Genomic DNA, 27,490 nt, shown 5'->3' with positions numbered 1-27,490 from the left:
TCTTTCTGGTCAATGGTATCAGAGGAAAAGAAATTGCTTAAAGAATCAGGGATGTAATTACCGTTAAGGCACAAAGCTAGAGTAAGTCAAAGGGGTGATGGCGCATACCTTATTGTCACCTGAGGCTCTCTCATTTATTATAAAGCAATGTAGTTACAATCAGTATTCAATGCTCAGAGTTTAATAACATTGATTGAGAATTTATTTTCTTGAGCATCCTGGGTAAGGTGGGGGGAGGGTAAACTGCAGGGAAGTTGGCGGCGTGGGAGTATAAGGAGGGGGTGGATCTGCAGCGTAATCCATCTCTTGGTTGTGACTGTAAGGTGGAGGAGAAGAATCTGAAAAGAAACAAAAAGAGATATGTTGTGTATTTAACATTTCTGTAATATTGTAACCGTATTGTTTGAATAAGCATTCTTTGTCGTTTTATATAATTCATTACGGGATATATGTAAAAGTATGTGAATGGTTTCTTCAGGTTGTTATAGCTAGGGATGGTAGTGGAATAGGCTCACACTACAGTAACTTGCCACCAACACCGTTCATCTCAGATAGCCTCTGACAATCAAGTCCAGCTCCTGGCCTTCACTTTTGACTTAGCCCAGTAGATCTGTTTCTACTGACAGGAGAAGGGCAAAGGTGGGCTACTGGTGCCTTAAAACCAGTCGCTTCAGGCAGGTGGGGCTCACCAGCCATGGTTGGCAGCTCATCTAAGAGAAGGAAAACTCTAATCTCAAACCTCTCCTGCCTTGTGGCTATACCCACTCATGGGAAAGGCTTTGGGAGTTAATCCTGAGAGAAAAATCCAGAGCAGGAGTCACTAAGGCAGGCCTAAATTCGGTTCAATGCTGACTGGCAACTCCTGTGACATCGTATCAGCCTCTGCCTTTGGATTTATCTGCGGTGTGGAGAGGGGAAGCTTGCTGCAAGGGCAACAGTTTGCTCTCCATATCATACTGCCTTGGCTTGAGTATCATGTAGACAGCTGGGTCACGACATCTGTGGTCGAACCTGACCAACACCTCTCGGGCTCCCTTGATTCCTTTCAACAAGTTTTATGTTTCAAAACATAACAAGGTATAAAAGCAAATGATTTGCAGTGATCAAAATTCCCAAAAGGGTTAACAGCAATATTAAAGGAAAAAAGTCTACTCTCAAGTACATATAGGAATAAAAACTGATTTAATAAATATTTATTCAGCATACATAATACACACCATGCAATCTCCCAGCAGACATTACTTATGACAACGCCAGAAGTATTATACTGCTCCTCCACATTGACAAATACAGCATTGTGTAAAAGTCTCACTCTCTCTCTCTCGCTATAAATTAAAAAAAATATACAGTAAATATAGTATATATGCGTCTAAGATTTTAGTGAAATGCTGTACATCTACAGAATATTTTTTACGTTAATATTATTTTATGTGCTGTATGTGTTATAAGTACTGTGTTTTGCATCTTAGTCCCAGAGAACGTTGGCTCTTTGTAGCTGTATACTCGTGTATGGTTGAATGATGATAAATTTAAAACTGAACTTGATAACCTTCCCAGTGATGAACTGTAACTCACTGAGTGATAAAGGAGCGATCTTTTATGCGTCTGTGGTGTGAGAGAGTTTTTTGTTGCTGACATTATCCAGATGGCTGGAAGCAAGAAAGTTTTTTGAGCGATACCTTTCAGATTCTCAGTGGGCCAGTTTGCATCTGTGAGGGGGATGGACAGTTGACGTTTTGGGTCGAAAATCTTCAGATCGACTGAAAGAGTCAAGTGGGGCTATTCAGTATAAAGAGGTGAGGGGAAGGGGTGAAGCAAGACCTGGCAGGTGATAGATAGCTCCAGCTAAGGAGGGGGTGTATTGGCAGATGGGACAGAGGTTGGAAGATGATCAGTGGGATCGATGAAGGGACCTGATTGGAAAGGAGGGTAAAACGTGGAATGGAGTATTAGACAGAAGGGAATAGTTGGGGGAGATGGAGACAACAGGAGGTGTGTGGCTGATGGACAAATAGCATGGACAGATAAGAGGCAAAAACGATGATGGAGAGCTGGGATGGGCGAGCGGGGAACCCAGCAGAGCAGGAGGAAAGATAAAAGAGATAGAGGGGAAGCAAGTTATTTGAAATTACAGCATTCAGTGTTCATGCAGTTTGGCTGCAGAATAGCCAAGTCAGGTATGAGGGACTTTTGTTCATTAGATGATGAGTTGCCTACTGATAACTACCCTTGATCCATTGCCCACAATGTTTCTGCCACGCAAATACCTTTGGACAATGTATCAGCAACAATTATCAAACAAGGGATAATTATCTGGAAATAAAGGTGTGGGCACGTGGCCAAGTGGTTAAGGCCGACTAGTGACCTGAGCCCCAGCCGAGACAGTGTGTTGTGTCCTTGAGCAAGGCACTTAATCACACACTGCTCTGCGACGACACCAGTGCCAAGCTGTATCGGCCCTTGCCCTTCCCTTGGACAACATTGGTATCGTGGAGAGGGGAGACTTGTAGCATGGGCAACTGCCGGTCTTCCATACAACCTTGCCCAGACCTGCGCCCTGGAGAGTGAAGACTTTACAGGCGCAGATCCATGGTCTCGCAAGACTAACGGATACCTATATTTATTATTTAAAGGAGGCAGTTCCCAGGATGATTTGTTTCTCGTCTCTGCTAACTTAGCCGAGGCTCAAAAACAGACACCGCAAAAGATATTTGTGTGCTTATATATGTGAAGGAAAGGATAATTATTTAGTGCGTCTCCAGATCAACACTTGTCTAGGAAAGTATGTGTGTGAGTGTGAGTGTGTGTGTGTGCACGTGCGCACCACGTGGAAACCCATGTGATAATAAGGAGAACGTGCAAGAATCAAAGAAAGAAAACAAGCAACATTAATTGTACTTAGTAAGAAGTACATAACTATTACCTACTTGCCTATTCAATAAGATTATAAAATATAGGACATTACAGCACAGTAAGGCCCTTCAGCCAATGATGTTGTGCTGATCGCTAATCTACTCTAACATCAGTCTAGCACTTCCCTCATACATAGTCCTCCATTGTTCTATCAGCCATGTTGCCCGGGGTGTGGCCACTGTCGCATGCAAACAGCTACAGGGAGTCACAGGTGAGAGCTGAGTGCCAGCTGGGGACCAAAGGTGGACTAACCGCCTTGAAAAGGACGCGACAAGTTCCCCCAGCAGAGGTGCTACCCCTCCCTGACACCCCATACACTCCAAGCCGGTTAAACCAGGTGAGGGTAGCCGACGGGTCTCAAACCCTCGGTGAGATAGGGAGATGTCTATCCCAGCATGTGAAGATGGATTCTGGCGGATTGAGCGGACGAGACCAATGGAAGGTCCAACGGTCAAGAAGGCGGTCTCTGCAAGCGTCATGGAATGTGTAGAGCAGGACAAGACAAAGAAGACGTCCTGGTCATCCACTGCACCTAGTCCCATCTCCAGCCATCTGGACTCTGTCTTGCCACTGGATCCAGATAGGAATTGGGAAGAGAGAGTGAGGCTGATGCTGCGCAACTCTCCCTCACTTAAATCCAAATCATGCGTTAGTCTCGACACCATCATTGGTGTCGAGGTCTTCATCGATGACGATGGATGAACAATAATAAAAATAAAATCAGCCACGTGCCTATCTAAGAGTTTCTTAAATATCCCTAATATATCTACATCACCCACCACTCTGGCAGGACATTCCATGCTTCCACCACTCTCTGTGTCAGTTGAGTAGAGGACAATTCTCATTGAATCCAAACTGCCTTCCAATCTGCATTGATGAATCTTTTACACATAGCTTTACAACCTGAATGACTTGCCAAGGTCTATTAACCAGACATGAACATTTCGTCCCGTTCAGAGGAGGTCTGGTAATAAGCAGTTTGATTCTGGATGATGAGCTACATCCAATTTTTGATGAGTACTGGTGTGAACAACCATAGCAATGATCTTAGGACCACTACTCACCTTTAACAATGCCTGAACTTTTGCTGGAAGCCTCCAAATGCTTTTGCTACCAAAACCCACCATAGCCAAATGTTTTCCAAATGAAGGGATGTGAAGGAGGGATATGAGGAGCTGAAAACACCAGATTACTCGCTTAAGTCAAACTGCAGATCATCTGATCTTTTGGGCTCAAACAGGGAAACCTTCGTAAAATCCAAGAAGAACTTTTGTGAATGTCTGTCAGAAACAAACTGCCACACATTAACTTTTCAAAAGGATCGACGTTATACTTTTACATATATCAGGAATTTGCTGTGGTGTGGTGGTTAGGATGTGATGAGCAACAAAAGTAACTTTCAACAATTACAAAGAATAAAAGATTATATAAAGTTAGAAATTAAAATACAGATATGGAATAAAATATGCATAAATATATAAATGCCGGCATTTACAATGTAAACAGCATGATAAAAAGTGGTTTGAAGTGTTCACAATGACTGAGGTAATAGCCTGTGAATTCACTGGAAAGTTACTTGAATTCATTTCTTTTCTCCCCCTTATCTTGCAATCATTTCTCTCTCTAGGGAAAATCTACTGGTGGCGGGGTGAAGATGTCTCTAACCTAAGGAGGTGCAAGGCACTCCTTCCCTCCGCTAGCCTGCCGGTCGCCCTTGGGCAAGGTGTAGCACCTGCTTAGCCCCCCGATCAGGGTCACGTGAAGCCACAGGAGTAGGTGGTGGATGGTCATATCAGCAGCTGGAGCATATCACAAGTCCTGGTTAAGTAACCACTGATAATCTCTGAAGAGTATTGATAATGGCTGGGGTCACCCGTCTTGTAAAGACTCTGCCCAGAAGAAGGCAATGGCAAACCACTTCTGTAGAAAAATTTGCCAAGAACAATTTCAGTCATGAGACCATGATTGCTCACGTCATATGATATGGTACATAATGAACGAATGAAGGAGAAATCTAAGATGTGCTAATGTTGACTCAAACATTCTTGATTGCAACTGGTCTATGGATGTTCATATTGTTGTTATGTTTCGCACACCTCACTGAGAAGATGGGGCTGGTTAAACATCTGGAACCTCAACAACTTGTATTTCTTTAGCACCTCAGAGCTGCTCTGAATAAGTGAGTGGAACTCTGAGAGCTGCAAGTTGATTTAAGAAAACATATAAAATGACAAACTGCTGGTCAAGATCTCTTTTTCAATACTACCAAATAAGTCTTCTAAAACTGAAAATATTGGGAATGCCCAGCAGATCAAGGAGAGAGAGGGGATTTTATTGAAACCTATTGAATATTGAAAGGCCGAGATAGGGTGGATGTGGAGAGGATGTTTCCTATAGTGGGGGAGTCTAGGACCAGAGGGCACAGCCTCAGAAGAGAGGGACGTCCATTTCAAACAGAGATTAGGAGTAATTTCTTTAGCCCGAGAGTGGTGAATCTAAGGAACTCATTGCCACAGATGTTTGTGGAGGCAAAGACATTGAATATATTTAAAGCAGAGCTTGATAGGCTCTTGATTAATAAGGGCATCAAAGATTATGAAGAGAAGGCAGGACATTGTGGCTGAGAGGGACAATAACTCAGCCATGATGGAATGGTGGAGCAGACTCAATGGGCCAAATGGCCTACTTTTGCTTCTATGTCTTATGAAACAGAGTTAATGCTTGTTTTGATAAAAAGATCATCAACCTGAATTGTTAACTCTGTTTCTTGCTGTATGGATGCTGCCTGACCGGCTGAGTTTTTTCAGTACTTGCAACACACACAAAGTGCTAGAGGAACTCAGCAGGTCAGATGCCATCTGTGGAGGGGAATAAACAGTCAACGTTTCAGGCTGAGACCCTTCACCAGGGTAATGGAAAGGAAGGGGAAAGAAACCTGAACAAGAAGATGAGGGAGGTGGAGGAGTTTAAGCTGGAAGGTGATAGTGAAACCAGGTGAAAGAGAAGATGGGTGGGTCGGAGATCGGAATGAAGAAAGAAGCTGGGAGGTGATAAGCGGAAAAGGTAAACGGCTGAAGAAGATGGAACGTGATAGGAGAGGATAGAGGGTCATGGGAGAAAAAGGAGGAGGAGTGATGGCAGAGGGAGGTGATAGGTGATAGGAGGTGAGGAGAGGAGAAGGGGAGAATAGAGAAAGAGAGAAGGGGAGTGGGGAGAAGCAGTTCTGTTTTATTTCAGATATCTAGGACATTAGAGATATATTGCATGTAGATCTCAAAAAATCCCACTACACATAGATATTAGACAGATTATTTGTTTCAGTTGTTAGAAATAACTAAATTTACTCAATTATTCTTGAGAGTTTGAAATGTGAAATGACTGAATGACAGTGATAGAAGGAGATGTTGACTCGGAAGGAATAAGACACTGTCATAAGAAATTAATGAAGAGCAAGTGAGATTGAAAACTGCAGACAAAAGGGACAGAACATTCCAAAGATAAATGCACGGGCAGATAAGAAGAGACATGAATATCCAATGGAGAAAATTAACATTGAAATAATTGATACCTAATGAAATGGTTAAAGCCATGGATAAACAGACAGTATGAAGTCTGCATTGATCAGTTAACAGAGTTAAAGATGAACAAAGGTAGATAGAATAATAAGAGCAAGCAGCAATCCCTGTCCAGTTTAAAAGCCTGCATCAGACCACAGTGACACCCTTCGTTGGTCAGGGTCGACCATGGATGTTGCATCCGAGCTGTCTACATGATATGCAAGCCAAGGGCAGTAGGAAACCGAGAACATGCAGCAGGGTCCTTCTCTCCTCATCCAAAGGAACGGTACAGACCAATGCAGTTTGGCACCAGTAGTATCGCAGGAGTCACCAGTCAGCGTTGAGCTCAACATAGGATTGCCTTAGGGACTTCAGTTCTGGAATTTTCCTCAGGGTTTACTCCCGAAGCCTTCACCATACGTAGATATAGGTACAAGACAGAGGAGGTTTTTGATCAGAGTTTTCCTTCTCTTAAATGAGCTGCCAACCATTTCTGATGTGTCACAACCACAGATTCAGCAGCGCAGCAGATACGGCAATTGCACTCGTGAATGTGCATGTGTAAGCTGATGGTGTAACTCTATTCTTTTCATCGTAGTGGTTTGTCGAGATTTGTTGTCACTTCATTTGGGTATGGCCCAAATGCGAAGCGAGAGGTACTAGTGAAGTGGGGTGATAGTTGATAGACTTTAATGCGAACAGAGTTAGAGGGAAAAGAAGACAATAAATGCTAGGCCAAACAGGGCCATTAACTAAAATTCACAAATGGTAAATGAAGCCTACACTGCGGCTGAAAGGAATAGCTAAATATAAAACGAATACTACTAGTCTTCAGAATCGGTTGACTCGACAATCCAATTTCTCAGGCAAGGCCAAATGCAAGCAGGCAGCGAAATGTTGCTGTGCTTTGTTGAAGCCTTAACAAGCACTAAAGACCAAAAGAATGGAATTAAATACCATCACAATGAAATAATAATTAGCTGAATGTGCATATTCATGACTGCAATTGCTGTATCTGCTGTGCTGTCAAATCCGTGGTTGTGACAATGAAGAGCTCCATCTGCACACAGCAACTGGTTTTAAGGCACCAGTAACCTGCCTTTACCCCTTCTCCTAAAAGTAGAAACAGTTCCACCGGGCTTAGTAGCTAAGCCACATGTGAAGGCCAGGAGCTGGACTTGAATGTCAGAGGCTATTTGAGATGTATGTCATTGGGAATATTTAATAGGTAGTGGAAGCTTATACCCACTACTAATCCCAGCTGTAACAACCTTAAGGAACCAAAGACCAATAGATATAGGAGCAGAATTAGGTTATTCAACCCATTGATTCAATTCCGCCATTCCAATATTGCTGATTGACTCTCAGCTCCATTCTCTGCCTTCTCTCCGTAACTATTGACACCCTTACTAATCAACAATCTATCAACCTCCATTTTAATTACAGTAGACCCAATACATGTTTCATTTAAATGATGTTTCAGTTTTGATATCTGCCACTTTTAATGGTAAATTCATTCTCACATTTAAATGAAATTATGTTTTTAAGATTCACCTGCAGAATTAATCATATTTCTGTGAGGCTGTCGACTCAGCATGAATAACCAAGGATATGTTTAAGTAGAGTGCAAAGCACAAGAGTGGAAAAACGTGACATGATGGAAACCAGCCTATCTTCCTTGGACTCTGTCTACAATTCTGACTGCATCAGGAAAACAGCCAACACCCACCTTGCACAGATGACCAGCCTCAAGCATAGCTTCTGTCCTGCTGATACAAGATCCAGCCCCAATTCCACATCTATTACCTCAGTCACTGCACTGCATTGCACTGTTTTCTAAGATTTAGTTGGTAGTATTAAAAAAGAGATTTTGATCAGCAGTTTCTCGTTTCATGTTCTGTTATTTTAACTAGCAGCTCTCTAAGTTCTACTTACACTCAGCAACTCTGAGGCGCTATATAAATGCAAGTTGTTCCAGATGAACGTCCATACATCAGTTGCAAACAAGAATGTTTCAGCCAACATTAGCACATCTTTGATTTACCCTCTGTTCTTTCGCTAATCTTCCTATTGTATGTCATGGGTGATCATGGTCTTTCTAAGACCATGATTGTTCTCGGCAAATTTTTCTGCACAAGTGGTTTGCTATTGCCGCCTTCGAGACAGTGTCTTTACAAGACAGGTGACCCCAACCATTGTCAATACTCTTCAGAGATTGCCTGCCTGACATCAGTGATTACATAACCAGAACTTGTAATATGCACCAACTGCTCGTATGATCATCCATTACCTGCTCCCACGGCTTCATGTGACCCTGATCGGGGGCTAAGCAGGTGCTGCAACTTGCCCAAGGGTGGCCTGCAGGGTAGTGGAGGAATGGAGTGCCTTACACCTGCTTTGGTAGAGAGATCTCCACCCCGCCACCCGGCAGATACATTGGGCGGGGGGGGGCAGCAAGCAGGTGCTACACCTTGCCCAAGGGTGACTTGAAGGTTAGTGGAGGGAAGGATGTCTTACAACTCCTTTGGTCGAGACTCAGTCACCCATAGATTTCCCTTAAGGAGAGAAAAAATTGCAAAATAAGGAGAAAAAAGAAACAAATTTGAGCAGCTTTCCAGTGAAATCACAGGCTATTACCTCAGTCGCTGCATTGTAAATATTTTAAACCACTTTTTATAATGCTGTTTACATAGTAAATACATGCTGGTATTTATGCACATTTTATTCCATATCTGTATTTTAATCTCCTGACTCAATTTTTATATAATTGTTTATTCTTAATAATTGTTGAATGCTGTTATTTTTTGTTGTATGTTTGGCTAACACACCACAGCAAATTCCTAATACATGCAACGTACAGTACTGTGCAAAAGTCTTCTGAGGCCTCCGTCAGTCAGAGCTGACAATGGATATTGCGTCCTAGCTGTCTAGATTTGCAAGCCTGGGCACAACGATATGGAGAGTGAGCTGTTGCCCTTGTAGCAAACTTCCCTTCTCCACACACCTGGTGAACCCAAAGGAACTGCAGAGACCCATAGAGTTTGGTACCAGCAGTGTCGCAGGAGTTGCCAGTCAACACTGAACTCAATGTAGGACTGCCTTAGGGACTCACGCTCTGGATTTTTTACTTGGAGTGCGGCCGCAAGGCAGCGGAGGTTTGAGATCAGAGACTTCCTTCTCCTAGATGAGCTGCCAACCACGGCTGACAAGCCCCATCTGCCTGAAGCGACTGGTTTTAAGGTGCCAGTAACCCACCTTTGCCCCTTCTCCTGTCAGTAGAAATGTTTCCGCTGGGCTTAGTAACTAAGCCACACCTGAAGGCCCAAGGTGGGTCTTGGTTGTCACAGGCTATGTGTGGTGCATGCCTTTGGGAGCATTTAATAGGTAGAGGGAGCTTGTCCCCATTATCAGCCCCGGCTATAACAACCTTAAGGAGCCATATACAGTGGCATGCAAAAGTTTGGGCACCCCGGTCAAAATTTCTGTTATTGTGAATAGCAAAGTGAGTAAAAGATGACCTGATTTCCAAAAGGCATAAAGTTAAAGATGACACATTTCTTTAATATTTTAAGCAAGATTACTTTTTTATTTCCATCTTTTATAGTTTCAAAATAACAAAAAAGGAAAAGGGCCCCAAGCAAAAGTTTGGGCACCCTGCATGGTCAGTACTTAGTAACACCCCCTTTGGCAAGTATCACAGCTTGTAAACGCTTTCTATAGCCAGCTAAGAGTCTTTCAATTCTTGTTTGGAGGATTTTCACCCATTCTTCCTTGCAAAAGGCTTCTAGTTCTGTGAGATTCTTGGGCCATCTTGCATGCACTGCTCTTTTGAGTTCTATCCACAGATTTTTGATGATGTTTAGGTCGGGGGACTGTGAGGGCCATGGCAAAACCTTCAGCTCGCACCTCTTCAGCTAGTCCACTGTGGATTTTGAGGTGTGTTTAGGATCATTATCCTGTTGCAGAAGCCATCCTCTTTTCATCTTCAGCTTTTTTTTTACAGACGGTGTGATGTTTGCTTCCAGAATTTGCTGGTATTTAATTGAATTCATTCTTCCCTCTACCAGTGAAATGTTCCCTGTGCCACTGGCTGCAACACAAGCCCAAAGCATGCTCAATCCAGCCCTGTGCTTAACAGTTGGAGAGGTGTTCTTTTCATGAAATTCTGCACCCTTTTTTCTCCTAACATACCTTTGCTCATTGCAGCCAAAATGTTCTATTTTAACTTCATCAGTCCACAGGACTTGTTTCCAAAATGCATCAGGCTTGTTTAGATGTTCCTTTGCAAACTTCTGATGCTGAATTTTGTGGTGAGGACACAGGAAAGGTTTTCTTCTGATGACTCTTCCATGAAGGTCATATTTGTGCAGGTGTCGCTGCACAGTAGAACAGTGCACCACCACTCCAGAGTCTGCTAAACCTTCCTGAAGCTCTTTTGCAGTCAAACGAGGGTTTTGCTTTGCCTTTCTAGCAATCCTACCAGCAGTTCTCTCGGAAAGTTTTCTTGGTCTTCCAGACCTCAACTTCACCTCCACTGTTCCTGTTAACTGCCATTTCTTAATTACATTACAAACTGAGGAAACGGCGACCTGAAAACGCTTTGCTATCTTCTTATAGCCTTCTCCTGCTTTGTGGGCATCATTTATTTTAATTTTCAGAGTGCTAGGCAGCTAGTTAGAGGAGCCTATGCCTGCTGATTGTTGGGACAACATTTGAGTGGTCAGGGTATTTATAAAGCTTTGAAATTTGCATCATCTGGCCTTTCCTAATGATGACTGTGAACAAGCTAATTAAGGTCTGAGACCTTGGTAAAAGTTATCTGAGAGCTCAAATCTCTTGGGGTGTCCGAACTTTTGCATGGTGCTCCTTTCCTATTTTTCACTCTAAAATTGTACAAAACAAAAATAATACACTAATCTTGCTTAAAATGTTGAAAAGGATGTTTCATCTTTAACTTTATGACTTATTAGATTAGATTCAACTTTATTGTCATTGTGCTGAGTACAGATATAAAGCCAATGAAATGCGATCAGCATCTGACCAGAAGTGCAAAAGAATAGTATTATTTACAGAATAACTGTGAATAATAAGTATGTGCTACAGCATACAAATACAAATATAAATATCTGACATATAAATATTTGGAGATCAGTTCAACTTCTACTCACTTAACTATTCACAGTAACAGAAATTTTGACCAGGGGTGCCCAAACTTTTGCATGCCACTGTAGCTCAGGTGCCTAAGACTATTGCACAGTACTGTATTAATTTGATGTATTGTACTGTACTACTGTCATTAAAAAAAACAATTTTCATGACATACGTGAGGATGATAAACCTGATTCTAATATGGGTCTCTATTGTGGACTGAGAATGGCAAGGAGGTAGGGTGAGGGGAATCATAGTTGGGAAAAGGGGAAGGGAGAGGGGAGGGAGTGAGATGCACCAGAGAGACATTCTGTAATGATCAATAAACAAATCTTTGGAATCAAATGACCTTGCCTGGTGCCTCAGGAGTGGGTGTGTTTGTACCCACGCACCTCCCACCCCTACACTCCTTCTCTGCCACTTGTCCCACACTCCTCCTAGGGCACTCCACCCTCACCATTCCCAAAATCCTTTGCTGCTGCCAGATTTACAAATTAGCTCTCCCAGCTATATATATGTGCTTAATACTTTACATAGTCCTGTAAATCTACATGACAAATAAATAAAGTTATTGAATGGTATGACGGATTCTTGATTTCATGTCTAGCTCATGGCCCTTATTGTCTACCTGCACTGTACTTTGTAACTGTAACACTTGTTCGGCATTGAGATTGGCCACGTCAATGAACTGTTTTAATGAATTGATCTATGTGGGTGGCATGCAAAGCACATTTTTCACTGTACCTCAATACATGTGACAATAATAAGCCAACTTAGGAGATCACTGGAAAGGTGGGCTTCTAAACAGATGGAAGTGGGTAGCTCTCTTTTGGAAATCAATAGTTTTGGATCAATGGGTAAGTAATTCGGTAATCACACCACAGTTTGGAGAACTTTTCACGTTTGGGGTCCCCTCTACCTCTACTGTAGGTTAATTAAAGGGTTGCATTGTGGTAGGATCAGATGATATGAAGACAACAGAAGATAAGCTAAGGCGTAGAAGAATGAGGGGAGATTAGATACAAATATGCAAAACTATGGGCAGTATAGATAGGCTTTCCCACTGAGGGTGGGTGAAACTAGAACCAGAGGCTGTGGGTTAAGGGTGAAAGGTGAAATGTGAAGGGAAAACTCAGAGGGTGGTGAGAGTGCGGAGTGAGCTACCAACAGAACTGCTGGATGCAAGTTTGATTTCAACATTTAAGAGAAGTTTAGAAAGGTAGACAGATTGGAGGGGTATGGAGGGTGATGGTCTGGGTGCAGGTTGATGGGACTAGGCAGAATAATAGCTTGATACAGGCTAGATGGGCTGAATGGCCTGTGTCTGTGCTATAGTGTTCTATGACTAAGCTGGTGGAACCCAATTTATATTCCAAAAAAGGTAAAGGGAATAACGGGAATGGTGGGATGTTAGAGATTTGGGAAGCTTTTAAAAATGAACAGAAGGCAACTAAAAAAGTGTTTAAGAAGGTAGAGATGGAATACAAAAGTAAGCTAGCCAACAATATTAAAAAGGATACCAAAAGTTTCTTCAGATACATGAAGTGGAAAGAGAAGTGAGAGTGGATATCAGACCACAGGAAAATAGTGCTGGAGAGGTAGTAATGAGGAACAAGGAAATGACAGACAATTGAATAAGTACTTTGCATTAGGCTTCACTGTGGAGGACACGAGCAGTATGGTGGAAGTTCCAGGTGTCAGGGGTCATGAAGAGTGTAAAGTTAACATTACTAGAGAAAAGGTTCTTGGGAAACTGAAAGGTCTGAAGGTAGATAAGTCACTTGGACCAGATGGTGTACATTCAGGGTTCTGAAAGAGGTGGCTGAAGAGATTGTGAAGGCTTTAGTAATGATCTTTCAAGAATCACTAGATCCTGGAATGGTTCTGGAAGACTGGAATATTGAAAATATCACTGCACTCTTCAAGAAAGGAGAGAGGCAGAAGAAAGGAATCTATAGACCAGCTAGCCTCATGTCAGTGAGTGGTAAGATGTTAGAGTCGATTATTAAGGATAAGTTCTCAGGTTACTCAGAGGCACATAAAATAGGCTGTAATGGAAAAAGCTTGCCTGACAAATTTTTTGGAATAGATCGGCAAAGGAGAATCGGTTGATGTTGTGTACTTGGATTTTCAGAAGGCCTTTGACAAGGTGACACACATAAGGCTACTTAACAAGTTAAGAGCCCATGGTATTACAGAAAAGTCTCTGATGAGGAAGGAAAATACGAAGTTAGCAATCATTTCAAGGGGGCTAGAACATAAAAGTAAGGATGTAAAGTTGAGACTTTATAAAGAACTGGTGAGGCCTCACTTGGAGTATTGTGAGCAGTTTTGGCCCCTTATCTTAGAAAGGATGTGCTGAAACTGGAGAGGGTTCAAAGGAGGTTCACAAATATGATTCCAGGATTGAATGGCTTGTCATATGATGAGCGTTTGATGGCTCTGGGCCTATATTCATTAGAATTCAGAAGAATGAGGAGTGACCTTATTGAAACTTATTGAATGATGAAAGGCCTTGATAGAGTGGATGTGGAGAAGATGTTTCCTATGATGGGAGAATGTAAGCCCAGAGGACACAGCCTTAGAATAGAGGGGCGTCCTTTTAGACCAGAGATGAGGAGGAATTTCTTTAGCTAGAGAGTGGTGAATCTGTGGAATTCTCTGCCACAGATAGCAGTGGAGGCCAAGTCTTTATGTATATGTAAGTAAGAGGTTGATAGGTTCTTGATTGGTCATGAAGGGATACGTGGAGAAGGCAGGAGATTGGGGCTGAGAGGAAAATTGGATCAGTCATGATGAAATGGTGGAGCATAATTGATGGGCCAAATGGTCTAATGCTGCTCCTATATCTTATTGTCTTATAATGGAGAGGTAGAGAGGTAGTGATTTTGTAAAGAATTGGATAGATAAAGAGACCTTGACTCAACAAAAGATTGTTCAGGCTGATGCTTACCATTGTATCGACTGACCGTATCAAGATGTGAGCCTTGCAGCACACCCACACGTGCGTTCCAACCATTATTCAGGCACATACAGATGCAAATAGCAATGCCAGCAATTACTCCCATGAGAAAGACAATCCCAAACACCACACCTGCTATCGCTGTGCCTCTGTAAAAGAAAAAATAGTTTTCACAAGATTGAGATATAAATGGATCAACATTGCTAATTATAAATCTGGCAATTTTAATCAAAGTATTGGTGGATATTTTAATTTCGATACATTTTTACAGATTTCCTCATTGTCTAATTTGTTCAATTTATTTAAAACTAAGTAAATTTATTATCAAAGTATGTAGATACTACCTTGAGATTAATTTTCTTGCAGGCATTTACAGGAAAATAAGAAAATACATTAGAATTTGGATAGGTGGGAGCAATGTCTTATGCACCCTATACTTCATCTATCCTCCCATATACCCTATGATCCTATATCTTATGGGCTTATGTGGTCTCATGAATTTATGAAAAGCTATACATAAAGACTGACAAACAACCAATTTGCAAAAGCAGACAGATTGATCAAAAATATATATAAAGTAAATTTATTATCAAAGTGTATACATGTCACCATATACAACCCTGAGAGTCATTGTCTTGCAGGTATTCACAGTAGAACAGAGAATACAATAGAATCTATGTAAAACGACACACAAAGACTGACAAACAACCAGTGTGCAAAAGAAGATACACTGGGCAAATACAACCATAAATAAATAAAACCAAGAACATGAATTGTAGAGTCCTTGAAAATGAGTCTGTAGGTTGCCGAATCAGTTCCGAGATGTGGCTCAGGAGCCTGATGGACGAGGGGTAGTCACTGTTGCTGAACCTGGTGGTGTGGGACTTAAGCCTCCTGTACGTCCCACCTGATGGTAGCAGTGAGAAGAGGCCATGACCTGGATACTGTGGGCCCTTATCTCCCTACATGTGACAATAATAAGCCAATTATCAGTTAAAATTTCTTATAATCTTAATGTACACGGAGGGTGCTGTACTAAATAGTCCAGAACCAAAAATTGCAGTTTTAGTTTGTTCCAAGTTATTTGATTTTGGCTGGAGCTGCAGAAGGAATACAATAATAAGAATATTCCAGCCTAAAATCAATTAAGATTCTCTCTCCTGTTTGCTGTCTCATAAATGTCTGCAAGAAAGTGCATATGTAGACATTGGGTCGGGTGACATAGTGATCTCCCACATGAGTTAATGAAAGTCACTACCTAACTCACTTGTAAATTTTGATCACATTGTGCATACCCCCACCTCCATGCGATTAAATCCATATAAAAGTCATTGCTTTCATGAGGAACCAGGGAAACTTTTTAAATCAGCACAGGCACACCTCAATGTTACATTCTTAGCCCAATGTTCTATTCGCTCTACATTCATGATCACACGACTAAACCCATCTCAAACACCACGTGTTGTGTTTGTCCTTAATGAAGACAAACTTGGCGTGGGTAAACCCTAGAACATTTTATTCTGAACTGCTTCAGCTCAACACTGAGCGTGTGTGATCAGGTCACAATTGAAGCTTCTGGTTCCGGGTGAAACACTCACATTGCCTACTGGGAACTGAAGTGGTCATGAACACACATAATTCATCTTCCTTATTTAAAGAAAACAAACACAATACTATGTCTTCATAAACTATTCCTGTCAATAATCCTTTCCAACAAAGATCTAGAGTAACTTTAATTGTAATGAGTAAATACGGTCCTTTATCCACTTATTAACTTTCAATCAGTCTCTGAGGTGGTTTAATGATCCTTTTTGGTCTGCTATATGTTTCCACGGGTGTATTGCTTGCATTTGGTGCATTGATATTTGTGTCTTTCCGAGAACTCTGATCAACATGTTCATTTCTTTCACAGCCTTCCACTAAGATCCTATCTATTTGTCTCTGTTTTTGTTCTTACAGTGTGACCATAATTCACTCCACATGCCCCATAATGGAGCCCTGGACTGCATCCACATGATCAGTGAGTCTTTTCACAAGTTGCAACTTATTCTGTCTCAATTCACAGAGCTCCCTCTGCTGACTGTGTATCATAGATAGCAGCTCCTGTTGGTTTGTTTTGCTCTGTTGCTGTTCTGACCTTGGAGTCTGTGTGGTCTCCCTATCTTTTAATTTTTCTGCTTCAACTTCAGAGAGGATCGTGGAGATATTTTTGATTTTCAGTCTTTAACTGGCAGTCGATGAGAGACAGATTTTGAACCAAAGCTCAATGATGTGGAAGCAAGACTGGCCACTGCTTCATCACGATCACTCTGTTCAGCACTGGCATCCTGGTATGGAGTCTACAGAAGGTGGAGTTCTTGTGCTTTTCTTACATAACCACTCTGGAACTCTCAAGGATGCTGTTATGAGTTTCGTAAGTTCCATCAGTTAAGCATCCGAGCCCCTCCAAGACATCTGCGTGCTCTTCCATAAATGTTGGGTGGTCATCTTTAGTCTGCAAAGCCACTACGAAAACTTATTTCACTAGGTTGAGCTTTTCTCATGCACTCAGACCTACTAGTGGCTGTACTCACTTTTCTAAATCAGTAGCTGTGCCTTTAGGTGCTGTCCCCTGTACTTGAAGGTCACTATACAACCCCCTTTTACTGGAACTTTCTCTCCAGTGTAGCCTGTCACTTTTAACTTCACTGGGTAAATCTTGCCCTTTACTTCGAGAGTCTTGTATTTATCCATGAATAACAGATTCACAGAACGAACCGCTCACAGTGGCCTCTGGGAACTACGCACACATAGTGGAGGAGAAGATGGCAGCGCGACGCAGCACGCAGCGGCCATTCCAGTGATGAATATCTGTTATCTGTCAAGTAGGGTGCTGTACACAATCCTGATTTGATGGAGACATGTGAGAGCACGGAGGAACATCTGGTGAAACTTCTGAAATGCCTGCTTCACTGCTGCTGCTACTGTGTGATCCAGAATCTCCGGAGGGGAAGGCCCTGAGTCCTCAGCTTTACTTGTTGCTTGGTGGCTGGGGTGGGGTCGAAGCGCTTGGCAGAGGATGGTGCTCGGTGCTCGGTGTTGGAGGGCTAGTCGGAGGCTCGAAGTTTTGAGACGGACTCAGAGTCCGCTGCGGTCGGGTGCTTCCAATGGTGCTGCATCGGCAAGTTGGCAGCGCTTGGAGGTTCATGGCAGGGAGAGTTCCTTCCTTCTGCCACCTGTGTGAGACAATGAGTCTATTGGGACTTTGAGACTTTTTTTTTTACCGTGCCCATGGTCTGCTCTTTATCAAATTATGGTATTGCTTTGCACGGTTGTAACTATATGTTTTAATTATGTGGTTTTTGTCAGTTTTAGTCTTGGTCTGTCCTGTGTTTCTGTGATATCATACTGGAGGAACATTGTATCATTTCTTAATGCATGCATTTCTAATCGACAATAAATGAGGACTGAGTTTCCTCATAATCATAATCATATCATGTATAATATTACTGATAACATCAATAATATTGTTGATGGTAGAATCTCAGATGGCAATGAGGAGGTGTACAGGAGGGAGATAAATCAACTGGTTGACTGATATCACAGCAACTTCATACTCAACACCAACAAGACCAAGGAATTGATTGTGGACTTCAGGAAAGGGAAGTCAGGAGAACACACCATAAGACCATAAAACATAGGAGCAGAATTAAGCCATTCAACCCATTGAGTCTGCTCCACCATTCCATCATGGCTGATCCCGGATCCCACTCAACCCATTACACCTGCCTTCTCACCATATCCTTTGATGCCCTGTCTGATCAGGAAACTATCAACTTCTGTCTTAAATATACCCACAGGCTTGGACTCCACCACAGTCTGTGGCAGAGCATTCCACAGATTTACTACTATATGGCTAAAAAAAAAAAATTCTCCTTACCTGTGTTCTAAAAGGGCACCCCTCAATTTTGAGGGTACCCCACCAAAGGAAACATCCTCTCTGCGTCCGCCCTATTTAGTCTTTCCAACCTTTGTTAGGTTTCAATTAGATCCCTCCGCATTCTTCTAAATTCCAGTGAGTACAGGCCCAAAGTTGCCAAAAGCTCTCCATATGTTAACCCTTTTATTCCAGGAATCATCCTTGTGAACCTCCTCTGGACTCTCTCCAATGACAAGACATCCTTTCTGAGATATGGGACCCAAAATGTTGACAATACTCCAAGTGTGGCCTGACTAGTGTCTTATAAAGGCTCAGCATTACCTCCTTGCTTTTATATTCTATTCCCCTTGAAATAAATGTCAACATTTCGCTTGTCTTCTTTACCACAGACCCAACCTGTAAATTAAGCTTCTGGGAGTCTTGCATGAGGATGCCCAAGTCCTTCTGCACCTCTGATGCTTGAACCTTCTCCCCATTTAGACAATAGTCCACACTATTGTTCCCTTTACCAATATGCATTATCATACATTGAACTGTTCCCAGAAACTTCAGCCAGCTCTGCTCTGCTAGAATTCTCCTCCAATCCACCTGGGCAAGCTCTTCTCCCATGTCTCTGTAATTCCCTTTATTCCATTGCGATACTGTTACATGTGACTTAGGCTTCTTCTTTTCAAGCTGCAGTATGAATTCAATCATATTATGATCACACCAGTCCTTATCACGGGGTTAGTGGTGAGCATCTTCAAGTTCCTGGGCATCAGCATCTTAGAGGATCTAATCCAGGGCACAACATATTGATACAATCGTGAAAAAGGTACACCATCATCATCATCATCATGTGCCATGTCACTTCATGTGGGTGATCATGGTCTCATGACCATGATTGTTCTTGGCAAATTTTTCTACAGAAGTGATTTGCCATTGCCTTCTTCTGAGCAGTGTTTTACAAGACGCCAGACATTATCAATACTCTCCAGAGACCATCCACCGGCTGCTCTCAGGGCTTCACATGACCCTGATCAGGGGCCAAGCAGGTGCTACATATGCAGGCTAGCGGAGGGAAGGAGCGATTTTCAACTCTTTTGCGAGAGACAAATCTGCATCCAAGGAGGCACACTGGGGGCTATATTTCGTTAGGAGTTTGGGGAGATTCAGTATTATCACCAAAGGCTCTTACAAATTTCTATAGATGTACGGTGGATAGCTTTCAGACTGGATGCACCACAGCCTAGAGAATCAGATTCAAGTTTATTATCACCGGCATGTGTCATGAAATTCGTTAACTTAACAGCAGCAGTCCAATGCAATACATAATATAGAAATAAATCAATCAATTACAGTATATGTATATTGGAAATTAAAAATCATGCAAACAGAAATAACGTATATTGAAAAGGTGAGGTAGTGTTCACAGGTTCAATATCCATTTAGGAATCGGATGGCAGAGGGGAAGAAGCTGTTCCTGAATTGCTGAGTGTGTGCCTTCAGGCTTCTGTATCTCCTACCTGATGGTAACAGTGAGAAAAGGGCATGCCCTGGGTCCTGGAGGTTCTTAATAATGGACGCTGCCTTTCTGAGGCACCATTCTTTGAAGATGTTAGGGGTACTTTGTAGGCTAGTACCCAAGATGGAGCCGACTAAATTTACAACCTTCTGCAGCTTCTTTCGGTCCTGTACAGTACCACCACCACCCAACACCAGACAGTGATGCAGCCTGTCAGAATGCTCTCCATGGTACGTCTATACAAGTTTTTGAGTTTGAAGAGATTTGGTTTGTTTTCAGTCTAGTCCTGAAAAAACATCACTGTCGATATGAGTGCCACCAGGCGATAATCATTAAGCTCACATTATTCTTCTGAGGCACTGGTATAATTGTTGCCTTTTTGAAGTAAATGGGAACTTCTGCCTGTAGCAGTGGAAGGTTGAAAATGTCCCTGGATACTCCTGCCAGTTGGTTGGCATAAGTTTTCAGAGCCTTACCAGGTACTCCATCGGGACCTTCCACCTTGCGAGGGTTCACTCTCTTTAAAGACAGCCTAACATCGGCCTCGAGACAGAGGCCGTCGGGTCACTAGGTGCAGCAGGACACAGAGACAGGGGCTTCCCTGCACAGAACTGCACGAGGCTGCAGAGGGTTGTAGACTGAGCAGCTGCATCATGGGTACAAGCCTCCTCACCATCAAGGTCATCTTCCAGAGGTGCTGCCTCACAAAGGCAACATCCCTCACTAGAGGACCATCACCATCCAGTACATGTCCTTTTGTTACTACCATCAGGGACAAGCGACAGGAGCCTGGAGACCCTCACCTATTAGTTCAGGAATTTCTTCTTCCCCTCCATCATCAAATTTCTGAACACTTCACGAACACTACCTTGTTATTCCTTCTATTTACAATATTTATTTATTTTCTAAATTGTAATTTTTTTGTGTGGTGGGATGGAGATATGTCTCTACCAAAGGAGGTGTCAGGCACTCCTCCCCTCTGCTAGCTTCCAGGTCACCCTTGGGCAAGGTGTAGCACCTGCTTAGGCCCCCCCCCCCAACAATCAGGGTCACGTGAAGCCATGGGAGCAGGTGCTGGTTGGTCCTATGAGCAGCCGGGACAGATCACAAGTCCTGGATGCCAGGCAGACAATCTCTGAAGAGTATTGATAACTGCTGGGGTCATCCATCTTGTGAAGACACTGCTGAGAAGGCAGCAATGGCAAACCACTTCTGTAGAAAAATTTGCAAGAACAATCACAGTCATGGGACACAGCATGGCACAGAACGACCGAACACATGAACAATTCTTTTTTTTCCCCTTTGCTCTGTGATGCTGCTGCATACAATAAGCTTCACGTCATAAGTCAATGATAATAAATCTATTTCTGGTTCAGAATAAACTTGATTAATGACCCTTACTCCTACTCTCAGGGGATGAAAGGATTTGACAAATGAGATAGGAGTGATATTTCCGCAATTTCTTAGTAAATAGATAATCTGTATTTTCTTAACTGTCATCGCCTTTTAAATTCAATTTTTAAAGCTGTTTTAGTTCCTGTCAGCAATTTACGATGACTGGATTCAGTCACACATCAGCTATAAAGGCCTGATCTTAATTAGAACAGAAAGGCACTGACAGTGATAGTTTGACATTAGTTGCAGGAAAGTTGCTGGAAGGGTTGCAGACTCTCCTGCTGAAGGGGAAGGAAGTGGGTAGCGGGTATTTGGAGAAGCAGTGCGCGTCTTCTGCTGCGTAAAGATTTGCAGACGATATGAAAATAGGTCGAGGCGTAAGTAGTTTCGAGGACGTATAGAGGCGTCAGAAGGACTAAAACAGATTAGGATAATAGGTAAAGAAATAGCAGACGGAATACAGTGTCGGGAAGTGTATGGTCATGTACTTTGGTAGAAGAAATGAAAGGGTTGACTATTTTCTAAATGAAGAGAAAATACAAAAAACTGAGGCGCAAAGGGACTTGGGAGTCCTTGTGCAGGATTCCCTAAAAGTTGATTTGCCAGTTGTCTGTGATGAGGAAGGTAAATGTGATGCCAGCTTCATTGTAAGAGGACTAGAATATAAAAGCAGGGTTGTAATGTTGAGACTTTATAACGCACTGGTGAGGCCTCACTTGGAGTATTGTGCGCAGTTTTGGGCCCTTTATTTTAGAAAGGATGTGCTGAAACTGGAGACGGTTCATGAAAATGATTCCAGGATTGAATGGCTTGTCATATGAAGAGCGTTTGATGGCTCTGGGCCTGTATTCACTGGAATTCAGAAGAATGAGGGATGTCCTCATTGAAACCTATCCAATGGTAGAGCCTTGACAGAGCAGATGTGGAGAGGATGTTTCCTATGGGGGGGGGGGGAGGGAGTCTAAGACCAGATGACGCATCCTCAGGATAGAGGGGTGTCCTTTTAGAATGGAGAAGAGGAGGAATTTCTTGAGCCAGAGAGTGGTGAATCTGTGGAATTCTTTGCCACAGGCGCTGTGGAGGCCAAGTCTTATGTATATTTAGGACAAACATTGATAGATTCTTCATGGGTCGGGAGGTGAAGGGATATGGGGAGAAGGCAGGAGATTGGGGCTGAGAGGAACACTGGATTAGCCATTATGAAATGGCGGAATAGACTCAATGGGCCTAATTCTTCTCCTATATCGTATAAAGATCAGCTTTATTTATCACACGTAAATCCAAAACATTCAGTGAAACGTGTCCTTTGCATCACGGACCAACACAGTCCGGAGGATTTGCTGAGGGCAGCCCACAAGGCTTACCGCACTTCCAGTGCTAACATAGCCTGCCCACAATTTACTAATCCTAACCGGTACACCTTTGGAATGTGGGAGGAAACCAGATCACCTGGTGGAGACCCGAGTGGTCATTGGGAGAATGTACAAACCCTCAGCCCAAAGCATTTATTCCTCCCCATGGATGCTGCCTGACTTGCCAAGTTCCTCGTCAGGTGCTTTGCGCGTGATCCTTCAGACTTCCAGCATCTGCAGATCTCCTGTGCGTAGGACAAGTTTTGTTTGCACACAGAGCGGTGGGCGGCTGGAAGCCACTGACAGGGTGGTAATGGAGTCAGCAAAGCCAAAAAGGCTCTTCCATAGGTGCCTGAATCTGCAGAGAACGAAGGGATATGGACCATATGCAGGTGAAGGGATTTGTTTAATTAGGTATCATTAACTTAATTAGTTTACACTCAGACCCCATATTACTCTACCCCGCATAGTACAGGTTGGTTACAAATGGTTATTCAGTTCTTTATTGAAATTTTTAAAAATGACAAAAATTAATTCTAAGCAACACTTAAAACTTCTCAAGAGCAGCTGTGGTTACAGTAAATATTCAATCAGCCAATGAGAGTGCCTTACATACGCTCTAAGCCACTCACAGCTAATCACGTATGATTTCACGCTCTGCCTCGCCCGCATGTGTAAACATTCTTACTCCCTCACCTATTTATCCCATTTTTTTCCACCCATAATTTCTGGAAAACGGCCTGTAACTTCCAGTGAGGGGAGTATGTCTAAGATGACTGGGCAGAGCATCAGCATGGATGTGAAACTGCAAGCGATACGGAGCTTGGAAGCTGGTCAGCATCAGGTTAATGTTGGCGCCTCTTTGAAATTTGCTACTTCGACAATCAGAACAATGATTAAAAAATGCAGACAAGATAAAAGGTTCTGCGACGACAACCTCAAAGTTATCATTAATGAAGGTGACTTGTTCAGGAAGCCATTTGCTTGAAAAAGTGGAAAATAGACTAAATATCAGACATCCCACTCTGCAAAAACCCATTTCAGGGAGGTAGCACCATCAATTTGCAGGAGACTCCTGGGAGAGGTGGGATGTCTGCAATACAGTAGCTCCTTAGCAGCCAGCCAGCTAGTTTAAATAACGTTAGATATACTAATGAACGAATGACACCTGTTAAACTCACCTCAACATGTCTTTTACAGTCTTAACCCACCATGGGCAATAGAAAAGTCACCGTTGCAAACAGCACAGCGAGCAACACTGTCATTATTTTGACCCCTATTAGGCAGGGGTACACTTTAGTGTAGTCTGGGGTGACGTACATTTTATATATTTTTTGGAACACACTGCTATGGTGCGCTCTCGCTCGCGCTCTCTCTCACTCTCTCTCTCTCATGGTCGCTCGCGCGCTCTCTCTCTTGCTCTCAAAAAAATTGATTTCCGTGATATTGTACATAATTTGCGGGCATCAGGGAGCCACGATTAATATGCGGGAGACTCCCGGAAGTTCCGGGAGAGGTGGGATGTCTGAAATATAGGGGTGGATGACCAAACACTCCAAAACATGCCCCTGAGCCGGCTGATAGTACCACCACCCGCTTCCCTCCGGTGCGGCTGTGGCTGGCCTGCTGAGGTACAGGTTAGGCCCATTTGTGTGTTCCTTACTCCACCAATTACTTGTATACATAAAGCAATAGATCATGTATCTTGGATTTGATTTTATAAAAAAAACAGGCACACATGTCCATTTACGTAATGTTATAATGACCCCGCATAGCACTGGTTTACATCGCGCTCCACCTCCAGGGAACACGTCCGCAGCGTTTAGTGGGGTCTGAGTGCAGTGAAATATCAGAATGAAAGGTTTAATATCGCCGGCATGTGTCATGAAATCTGCTAAACTTACGGCAGCAGTGCAATGCATTACATGATAATATAGAAAATATAAATTACAGTAGGTATATATGTACATTAAACAGATAAATTAAAAAAGTGCAAAAACAGAAATAATAAAAAAAGCAGTCTTCATGGGTTCAATGTCCATTCAGAAATCAGATGGCAGAGGGGAAGAAGTTATTCCTGAATCGTTGAGAGTGTGCCTTCAGGCTTCTGTATCTGCTCCCTGATGGTAGCAGCGAGAAGAGGGAATGTCCTGGGGAGATGGAGACCCTTAATAATGGATGTTGCCTTTCTGAGGCACTGCGGTTTCAAGATGTCTTTGGTAGATCATGGCTAAAGGGCCTGTTTCTGTCCCATCTTTTTCTGTAATCGATGTACCATATTTTACAACCAGTAGAATAGTTGATGCATCATAAATTCTGATTGTCACTGAACGGGAGGTGGCCAAATGAGGACACTTGCAGCCAATGAACCAAAGGCAGAAATTAGGATTTGTTCAGTTTCATACTCATGTTTAATTGTCATTCAACCATACATGTGTAGACAGACAAACGAAACGGTGTTCCTCCGGGCCAAGGTGCAAACCTCAGTAACACCAGTCGCACACAGCACATATAGTTATGATAGCAGAAAAACATAGTTACAAAATCATATATAAAAAAAATAGCCCAAGTCCCTGGCCTGTAGATTGATGGTCCATGGATGTTGTCCCAGACCCACACTTCTACAAGAACAAGCACACAGCCGTCCTTGTTACGTACTGCTGCAGCCGCAAACGAACGCTTGCTTTCCAGTGACGACACCACTGAGAGGAGGGGGCAGCCCCCAACCCAGCACGGACTCCAGCTCTCCCCCGCACTGCGTCCAGTGTCTCCTCCCATGGGTGACGGCAACAGGCAACCCCGCGGCATGAGGGGCTGGTCCACACAATGACCCAGGTCATGCAGCTTCCCCACCAATGAACCAGTGAACCAGACTTGCACATTACCCATGTCCAACAGGGTCTTGCAATCACACAAAGGCATGTCCAGGACAATCACTTGCACCATTTGTTGGACTGCGCACCGCCGCTGATGCCTTCCTCCTTGGGCGGCAACATAATACACGAGTCCGGCTCCGCCGCCCTCGATCAGTTCACCAGCGGGACAGATCTGCAGCCCTTGGTGTTTTCAATATGCAGCAGTGACTTGCGATTGCAAAAAGGATGAATGATTACACTTTGTTGGACCCAGAGAGACCATTGTGACCAAACGCTTTGCTATCTAAACGGAAGCATCCTGAAACTCATGGAGCATAGCAAGGAAGCTATGCTTCCTTTAACCAACCAATTCCTACAAAAGAACTTCACTCACCTCAACTCTGAACTGATTCCACAGCCCACAGACTTACTTTCAAGGACTCGACAACTCATGTGCTCAGTACTTTTTTATTTGCACAGTCTTGTCCGCTTTTGCACATCGTCATAGTCATACTTTATTGATCCCGGGGGAAATTGGTTTTCGTTACAGTTGCACCGTAAATAATAAATCGTAACAGAACCATAAATAGTTAAATAGTATTATGTAAATTATGCCAGGAAATAAGTCCAGGACCAGCCTATTGGCTCAGGGTGTCTGACCCTCCAAGGGAGGAGTTGTAAAGTTTGATGGCCACAGGCAGGAATGACTTCCTATGACGCTCTGTGCTGCATCTCGGTGGAATGAGTCTCTGGCTGAATGTACTCCAGTGCCCAACCAGTACATTATGTAGTGGATGGGAGACATTGTCTAAGATGGCGTGCAACTTGGACAGCGTCCTCTTTTCAGACACCACCATGAGAGAGTCCAGTTCCATCTCCACATCACTGGCCTTATGAATGAAGTTATTTGTCAGCATTTGTTATTTATGGTTTTTCATATATTCTGCTGTATTTCTTTATTTTCCTCTAAATGCCAGTGAGAAAATGAATCTCAGGGTAGTATATTGTGACATATTTGTACTTTGATAATAAATTTACCTTGAACTTTGAAAGAAGCCATGCTTCCTTTAGGGAACGAATTCAGACAAAAGAGAAAAAAGTGCATTATATAAACACTGTATTAGTCCTGGTTAGTCCATAATAAAGTACCCTTGAAGCAACTCTGATATTGCCTGAAGATTATTATGATAAGGACTTACAACACTACCAAACTGGCCCATACGTCACCTTCAGAAATAGTCCTCGCCTTCTGCCATCTTCTCTCTGTTGCTATATTCTCGTTTTCCTTACAGTGCAGCCTCATATTCTCAATCCCAATAAAAGTTAGGTGATCTCAATACATTTCATTTCTGAAAATCCCAATGCCTGCCACACAACTATGATTCCCCATCCTCCGCGCCCTCTGGTGGCTAAACTCTGTAGTCGAAGTTACATATACTGTACATAGAAACATAGAAAACCTACAGCACAATACAGGCCCTTTGGCCCACTAAGTTGTGCTGAACAGGTCCCTACCTTAGAAATTACCTAGGGTTACCCATAGCCCTCTATTTTTCTAAGCTCCATGTACCTATTCAAAAGTCTCTTAAAGACCCTATTGTATCTGCCTCCACCACCGTTGCTGGCAGCCCATTCCACGCACTCACCACTCTCAGAGTAAAAAACTTACCCATAACATCTCCTCTGTACCTACTCCCAAGCGCCTTAAACCTGTGTCCTCTTGTGGAAGCCATTTCAGCCCTGGGAAAAAGCCTCTGACTATCCACACGATCAATGCCTCTCATCATCTTGTACACCTCTATCAGGTGACCTCTCATCCTCCTTTGCTCCAAGGAGAAAAGGCCGAGTTCACTCAACCTGTTTTCATCAGGCATGCTCCCCAATC

The 27,490-nt window shown here is 43.0% G+C and overlaps 1 protein-coding gene across 2 annotated transcripts in view; it reads right to left on the bottom strand.

Annotated features, from left to right (window-relative positions):
* Window positions 1–201: 201 nt before the first annotated feature.
* Window positions 202–27,490, bottom strand: part of cyyr1 (cysteine/tyrosine-rich 1) — a 53,111-nt gene continuing 25,822 nt past the window's right edge. For both annotated transcript variants that reach the window (XM_063049783.1, XM_063049785.1), the window contains 2 exons: window positions 14,572–14,729; window positions 202–338 (listed from right to left, as the gene is read on the bottom strand). In XM_063049783.1, coding sequence (XP_062905853.1) covers window positions 202–338; window positions 14,572–14,729 — 295 coding nt within the window. The remainder of the gene's footprint in view (window positions 339–14,571; window positions 14,730–27,490) is intronic.

This window comes from Mobula hypostoma, chromosome 6 (assembly GCF_963921235.1).
Source record: "Mobula hypostoma chromosome 6, sMobHyp1.1, whole genome shotgun sequence".
Classification (NCBI taxonomy): Eukaryota; Metazoa; Chordata; class Chondrichthyes; order Myliobatiformes; family Myliobatidae; genus Mobula; species Mobula hypostoma.
The sequence above is the reverse complement of the archived record's forward strand: the minus strand, read 5'-3'. Positions and strand labels throughout refer to the sequence as shown.